At 42.1% G+C, this 8214-nt stretch overlaps 1 protein-coding gene across 1 annotated transcript; it reads right to left on the bottom strand.

Annotated features, from left to right (window-relative positions):
- Nucleotides 1-5804: 5804 nt before the first annotated feature.
- On the bottom strand, nt 5805-6569 carry LOC147433220 (uncharacterized). The gene has a single exon (XM_086492050.1). It carries the CDS (start codon nt 6567-6569, stop codon nt 5805-5807), a length of 765 nt encoding a protein of 254 aa, XP_086348176.1.
- Between the last annotated feature and the right edge of the window lie 1645 nt (nt 6570-8214).

Raw genomic sequence — 8214 nt, 5'->3', positions numbered from 1 at the left:
TCAATCACTTCAGCCGTTACCTCAGGAAGCTCCCTAGATGTTGATGCTTGTGACTTACCTTTGGGTCTAAGACCTTCTATTGGAACCTCTCCCCTTAAGCACTTGAGTTTCCTATACTTCTCAACAGCCCTAGTTTCCGCTGCATCAAAAGTAGCAGGTGCACCCGCCTCAACTTTTACCTTAAGGTCAGGAAAGAGTCCGGCTATGAACCTCTCCTTCTTTAAAAATTCTGCACCATCACCAGGGTTAGCAACATTTCGTATCCATAGAGCCCAAAGACGTAGAAACTCTTGCTTGTACAAGTAGTAGTCATCTAAGTCTTTTTGCTTATGAGAAACAATGTCTTGCCATAATTTTTGAGTGTTTTGGGGATCAAAGAAGTATTTCTTGAAACGATTCAAAACTTCTGTGTAATTCCCCTTAACTTCCTCAGCCAAAGAGTCAAACCAAGTGCTAGCATCTTTCCTAAGGACCACTTCAAACATTTCTACACGTTCTTGATCAGTTATTATCCTCTTGATACGGCAAGACATCTTGAAATTCGCTAAAAATAATTCTGCATCCTCTCCAGGCTCTCCAAAGAAAAGAGGATACCCAGACATTTGGCGTTGGCTTTCCATTGAATTGATTTCAAAGTGACACCCGTTTTTGTTTTTCTTTCTTAAAAAGATTTACACAATAATGTTTTCTAGCTTGCAATCTATTCTACAACAAAATAAAGATATTCACATCAAACGACCTATGATAATCAATAAGAGGTAGGATGACAGGGTTTGGTGATGCGAGAATTTCTCCTACTCTTTGGGCACCAAACATGAACACCATACGTTGTTGAAAATGGATTTTCCTACTAATTGCAATGTTTATTCTAATGTGTGGAGTGAAATGAAAGGGAAAACCCTCTATTCCTGGGCCATTATCCATGGCCTATGCATGTCCTAATGCTTAAAATAACAAAAAAATATAGACGTCCAAGCTAATATCGTACCTAATGAGAGGCAAAATAAAAGGACTTACCGAAGTGTTTATCTCGGCTAACCTAAGAGGACCTAAAATTCTACAAATTACTCGATAAAATAGCAACTTAGTACTAACAATTATGTGTACCTTTTGCCTTGCAATGGGAATGAAGGGATCATACAAATTCTCGTGATTCATGCAAGCTACTTGATTATGCTAAAGGTTGAGCCTTCACAAAACATACACAAGCCTGTCCTCAGTGGGGGCACCAATTTGAGGCGGTCCGGGGCGGGCAACAAGAAGAGAAACCTCTAGACACCCTTCAAGGCACCCTTGGCCTTTTAGATGACCTCAAACAGACCCCGAACATGCCAAAAACTGACCTCGCAGTGCATAGTTGTCACCTTTTTGCATCATCCGCACACCTGGCACTCATCTTTTTCCAATAATGTATCCCGCCACCACGTGAAGTGGCCCCAAAATATGGTCCTCATGATGATCTTTTTGCATATTTATCACAAGAAAACACCCACGTTGTGTCCGTACTTATCCACGTGCAAGTCTTGACCCCGTTCGGCCTCTTGACGCCACTAGATGCCATCTGACGCACCTGCTTACCTCATGTCGTCGGCCCGCGGATAGCTTCCTCGAGAAGTTTTACGCGCTACCAACTCCTCATTATTGTAGAAAAACACACTGGTACTAGTAATAATGAAAATCAATGCACTATGTACACGCTGTCCTACCTGTACACATGTGGGCTCCACGTAACCACCAGGCTTCGATGCACCATGCATGGGTATGTACATATGCGCAATCCCTTGCTCCAAAAAACTCCTGACAGCGTCGAAGCGTTGCTCTCGCCGATGCTAACACGATGGCGTAGTCACTTCCACAATGTAGTAGTCATAGCATGCAAGGGGAAGGGAAGAAGACCTCTCTCACTCTCACACACAGTACGCAGTCACCGTACGTTCAGATAAACCCCCAAAAATGATTTAAAAAAGACCCCTTAGGTTTACAAAAGATTGGCTTTTATACTCCAGCCTTGGAGGTGTCATCTCATCAAAATGAATTCTACTTCCTATCAGGGGTGTTGTTGAGTAGCAAATACAATGACATATGTTCCAAAAGATATCTGGAGCTTGAAGAATTAATTACATTTAAGCTCATCCCGGGGTAGGTCAGGTAAGAAAAATGTAACCTATCACGTGAGTTCAATAGAAGGGTATTTAAAGTTCTTGAAAGTTACAGAAATATATATACATAAGGGATACTATTTTTCAAATTTGAAAAAAACTTACAGATTTTAAAAGAAAAGGGTACATTTTATTCCTTAAAAAATTCAGACATAAGGGGTCTTACAAACATGTCTTGAACGCACGTGATATGGTAGTTTTACACATAGTGAACCCCCTGAGAGCTCATCGTGTGAATAGTACAAAAAAAATGGGATTTCGGATGCGGTTGATTTGCAGGTCAACACTCCCCCCTTCCTCATTCAGGTAGTCCCTGCCATGATCTTTGTTTGCTTGACTTGCCGCCTGGGCCATCTTCTTATGCCCGCTGCTAATGGAAGCCTGGCGGCTTTATCAATTTGAGAGAGGATTCATATCTTACATTCCCCAGAGTGATAGTAGGGCCAAAGATCTTGCTGTGGTAAGTGAAAAATCCTGTATAAAACGCCTCTTTGAATGCCTGCATATGATAGTGAGGCGGCTCGGGGCGGGCGACAAGAAGAGCAACCTCTAGACACCCTTCAAGGCTCCCGTGCTGCTCAATGGGGCTCGGGCACAACACAACACAAACCAAAACAACAAACCCCCAGCCAAATCCCAACTACACAAGGGGCACCACCTAGTTTAAGAGCGAGCTAGGACGCAAAAGAGGAGAATCGTTAGAGCAACCCACAAACAAGTAAGGAATTTACACTAACCCTAACACCAATGGAACACTTTCACACACTAAAACACGAGAGAGAGAGAGAGAGAGAGAGAGAGAGAGAGAGAGAGAGAGAGAGAGATGATAGAGAGATGGTGCTCGCGCTGCTTTGAAGTGTATCGTTAATGATCAAGCAAACATAAATATATATTTTAGAAAGAGAGAGAAAGGGGGAGGGGGTGCTTGTTGCATTAATACCTTCTTACAAATCTGTCATGACAAATCAAGGTGAGATTAGTATTTCTTCAACATAGCTTGCGTAAATTTCACCACAACACATCACAAGAAAAGCCACCCCAATCACTGTCTTAAGGCCAGGGGAGTCCTCTCCACCCTGTCGCCCTCTTACAGTATGTGGGATTTATGGCTAGATTGATGACAACACCAGAGACAAGCTATCAAGAACTTAACAAAAAACACCAAGACACTTACGCATCATTGTTGTCCATTACTTCACGTTGGAAGGGAGACAAAGTATCCAAGCTTAGTCCAAATCCACCCTCCTTGATTTAGCAATTGTTGGGCTTACACTAGTAGGAGAAATGATAGATTTCCTACTCTCAATTGAATGATCACTCTCTCTCTTACAATGGCATAGAGTTCCCTTGCTAATCCCCTATTACAACACATGCACATGCATAAGACAATGAGCTTCCACTCAAGAGCTTCTTCTAGAGAGGTTGAGCTTGGCTTCTCAAGCTATAGCATAGTGCTCTTGCTTAAGGCTCCACCCTTTTGTGCTAGCTACACCCTCCTTTTATAGCAATTTTGAAGGCTAGGGTTACTCCTCTAACCATGGTTGGGTTAGATTTTCAGCAATTTATCTAATTTCTTTTGCTTGGAATTATCAAGAAGTTGGTGGGGAAAGAGAGAGGAGAGAAATGGAGGTGATAGGACTTTTCATAATGGGTTAGTGTTAGTATAGTTAGTATTAATTTACAAATGGAATTGGATATTTACAATGGGAGTAGCCATGTAGGATACAAATAAGGAAGAAAAACTCTTAAGAGGTAAGAAAAGGTGGATTTTTTACAAGGTTGATGCTCCAAGTGTCTTGAGTAGGGCCAATTTTGACGTTTGTTGACGGTCCACTAGCTTTGATGGTACATTTTTTCTCCACTCTTGACCTTCCTTGAGAGACAAGGTAATTGAAGCTGAGTAATCAACCACCATGATGTTGTCTTTTAAGAGAAGAGGCTGAATTTTGTGGTTTTTTTGAAAGATATGGGTAATTTGGAGGAGGAAAAATGAGACTAGGTGGTCAATTTTGGAATGGAATTGTGTGTGGGAGGTATGAGTTCACCATGGTTTCTCTTATTCTTCAAGTTTGAGGAGAAGGTTAGTAGGGTGCAGCGAGGAGGGGTGAGAGAGGTGGGGATGATGAGTGGAGAAGTGTGTGTGAAAGAGAAAAATGATAAAGTGGAAGAGAGAGTGTGGCTGCATAACATGGGAAAACTGGGATCCACTAATAAAATCATAGCTCACAGCTCATAGCTCAAAAAAATATGAAAAAATATGAGGCAAAAGTTCAGCCCACGAGCTACAACTTTTGTTTGTACCACCTTTTCAAATTCGGAGAGCAAGTGAACTTTAAAAATTCAGCAAAACCGATCGTTGTTTTCCACTACACAAGGTCCTTGTGGGGTCCTTCTTTGGATGATTCTTTTGAATACCTCCGAGAGTGAGCCCTCCATAGTGCATGTATGCATGTCACCTACCCTTGACCTTATTTGGTAGGTCTATAATTGAAGATATTGTTGAGATTGTGATATAACTGAATAGTACAACTAAGAAAATCAAATATTGAGGGGTCTAAAAAATATGTACATGTCAAATATAAATAATATAAGTGGAAAAAATATAAAGGGGTCAAAAGAAATCTCTCTCATTATGAGGCTACCATAAAAAGATAAATATTTTTGGTGTTCTAATTTTTTAGAAAAAAACAAAATAGATGTAGGAAGGGAAAAATCACAATAGTGAAAAAATATACACATAAATAAAACTAGTTTTTTTGGATTTTTGTTGGGGTGGAGTTACACCAAATATATGAAAATATTTCTATATGGAATAAAGAGTATGAAAAATGGTAAGAAAAATTGTGGTAATGGTGAGGCAATGTACAGAGCATAAATAACACACACCTAGGTAGAAAAATATTTAAATAAATATCAAAATAATTATGAAAAAATCTTTTATTTAGGCCCTATATACAAAGAAATATTTACATACGCATGGGCCATAATATAATTATTTTTTATTTTATTTTTTTATTTTTTTGGCTCAACTAGCCCAATGACTAGCTAATTGAGGGTGTTTTAAGAAGATATGGGAAAGTCCCGTGACTCACGCACGCCTATGTACAGTGAAATGGTAGGGATAGCCACAGTGTTTGGGTGATTTTGGTAGGGTGAGGTAACTCACTGTGGCAATTACAAAGAGCCGAAAAACGGCTATCAATAGCTCGGTAAAAACATAACTCTCTGATAGAGTAGATGCAACACTTCAGGTGATGGCTGCTTTGAGAGGTCGTAGACCATCTTGGCGAATGTGTCGCCCGTTGATAGTAGACTTGAGTCAGTAGCTTTGGAGGACGTGAACACTTCAAGACAGGCCTGTAAGGTTTTGCATATTTTTCTTAGCATGATGCATGCTAGGTTAGGAGAGCCAGTGAATATCCTAATGGCACCCTTTAGGGTCTTCACCATATAGGCTGCAGTTATTCTCTCTCTTGCACTAGGTGGTGGCAATGATGGGTAATTTAGCCATGTTGCGTGTGTTCTCAATAATCTGAGATGATTGGCCTATGATCTGACACATGGCACTGGGCAGTAGGCACAATCATCCCTTATAGCCTTAGGTGCTTCCACCAAATTCTTCAAATATGCCGGATATTTGATGAGCTAGGCTTTTCTCCATTTGGGTTGAGAATCTATAATTCTTTTCACATCTGCATTGCTTTGTAGATCTCCTTCGTATATGGCTACTGTTCCTTTGGCTTGAATTCTCTTTTTGGTTGCTTCAACTTCGTATTTTAAAAGAGGATATGGAAGTGTTGGCTGCATCCACTCTTCTCTTAAGACTGATGTGGCGATCTCTTGAGCACCCAATGAGTGGATAATTCTTTTTTCCCATTCTATGGCGGCTTTGTGATCTTCCACTGTAGTTTGTTCTATCAGATGCTGCAATCGGGCTTCCTCTTCAGCTGTTAGAGCCTGTTGCTTTTCCTCTTTCTGCTGCATCTCTTCCTCAATAGGCTTAGGGTCTTCAGCCCCTTCTGGTATTTGCATGTGCTCTGTCTGAGCACTCACCTCTATCTCCCCCGTGCTCAGTCCTGCTTGGAGCTCTTGCAGCTCTCTTTGTACATCTAATTCCCTTTGAGTAGCTGTAGCTGCATTGTCGACCAGCAATTCTTGAAGCTCCGCGAGTTGTTGGCTTAACTGCTCGTTGTTGGCTTTTAGCTTCTCTTCCTCTCTTACAAAATCTTCAGCTAAAAGAGTCCTTTGTCGTTGCTCAGACTTAAGAGAATGCTGAAGTCCTTTGATGTTCTCTTCGAGGGCCTGCACTTCTCTACTGTTGTCTTCCGGTCGGCCTCTCGTTGCCCTTGGAGTTGCCCGTAGCCTTTGGATTGTTGTGTCTTGAAGTTCCAATCTGGCTTTCAGCTCCATGATCTCAAGTCTGGCGGCTTCGAACTCATCTTCCATCTTTTATTTTTCAAATGTGACACTTCGGACCTCATTGGAGGCCTTTGCCATCTGGAGTGTTAGTCCATCTCATTCCGCTTCAGCTTCTTTCAAAATTCTAGATACATCTTCAAGTTCATGCTCTGCATCATCTGCTCTTAGTTTTGCATCTTGAAGGTCTTTAAAGAGATGATCATATTCATCTTGCATGTTCGCTTCTCTTGCTCTGAGCATACTGTTTTCCTCAGCTAGTGTAAGAGACCGCGTCCTTATTCTGTCCAGAAGTTGGTGCGCGTCTCTTACATCTTTCTCATTATCTTGCAATATGTTCTGTCTAGTAGGCCGATCAATTGGCCCGGAAAATGGAACTTGGTACCCCATGCTCAGCATCACCCCTGATGGAGGAGGCCTATACGGGCGCTCCAAGGGTTTCCAAATGTAGTGTTGGGGAATCTGTTCCATTCCTGGCACTAGGTTGCTCTTGTTGCTCTTTAGATTCTTCTCGTGCTTTTCTATCCCCCAGTGCTCTTTCCGGAGCTTGTACTGGCAGCTTTTCTTTAGTCTTTTCCTTCCATGGTGGGTGTGGCACTCCATACACTCCCTTGGCCGCTTCTTCTTCTAAATAGCCTGCATTGAGTAGGTCTTGAAAAGTGCATCTGTCTTCTTCCTCCTTATCCTTTGGTGGTGTCAGCACCTCTCCCTTCTCTTTTGGTGAGCTCTTTGGAGGGGTGATTGAAGGTTGAGGGCTGGGTAAAGGAGAGAGTGGCCTTGGAGAGGGTGATTTCCCACTTTCCTTCTTTTCTTCTTGGGCATCTTTTGCTTCAGCAAATATTTCCTTCAATCTCTTCTTTATGTCCTCCACTTCATCTGAAGTGAAAGGCTCTAGAGATTGTTGCTCTATCACTCTTTCCAACTCTTCATATGCTTAATATAATGATCAAATTGATCTTCGAGTGGTCGGGATGAGCTACCCCCGACTCTTGCTGGATCTGGCACCTAGTATTCGTCAAAATCTCCCTTCAAGGCTCTTTCGGCTCTAAATTGGTCAATTAGCCATTCTATCCTTGCCGCTTTTTGGCTAGTGGTCTCCTTGGGCTTTGGCTCCTTGGTCATAATTGCTTTGCCTTTATTTCGCGGAGGTTGTTCCGCCTCCTCTTCATGTACTGTTTCTAATCTCTTGTGGAATCTGATCGCAATCTGAATGGGTGGTGCTACAGGTGGCTCTTCCTCTACATCCTCCTCCTCTCTCAGCCACTCATTCTGTGATGGGGGTGCACGCCATTTTCCTCTGGCTCCAATGGCTTCGTATGCTATCTTGGGTCAGACCTCTCCCCCGCCGATGTATCTTGGCTTCTCTGTCCCCATTTGTACTATTTGTTCATGCAAATACTATGCATAGTTTACCGCTTTAGGCACATTACTTCGGATGGCCCATGTCACTGTCATGGCAACGGCATGTGGTGGTGCTGTATATTTCTGAGGTCTTTTGCTACATAAATGGAAATACTGATTGTACAGCTTGCAGATTTTGGCTGCTCTTGGGTCCACCATGTCTTCCCAGGTCTGATTTGGCTTCTTCTTTTGGTGATAAACTTCTAAAGTTTCTCTTCTTTCCCTGACAGAATTCCGT

The sequence above is a fragment of the Adiantum capillus-veneris genome, chromosome 20 (genome assembly GCF_014529385.1).
Source record: "Adiantum capillus-veneris isolate H3 chromosome 20, ASM1452938v2, whole genome shotgun sequence".
Classification (NCBI taxonomy): Eukaryota; Viridiplantae; Streptophyta; class Polypodiopsida; order Polypodiales; family Pteridaceae; genus Adiantum; species Adiantum capillus-veneris.
This window is presented reverse-complemented; position numbering and strand designations above follow the sequence as displayed.

Coding starts and splice junctions, on each gene's coding strand:
- LOC147433220 (XM_086492050.1), bottom strand. CDS start 6,569: ATGGAGCTGAAAGCCAGATTGGAACTTCAAGACACAACAATCCAAAGG.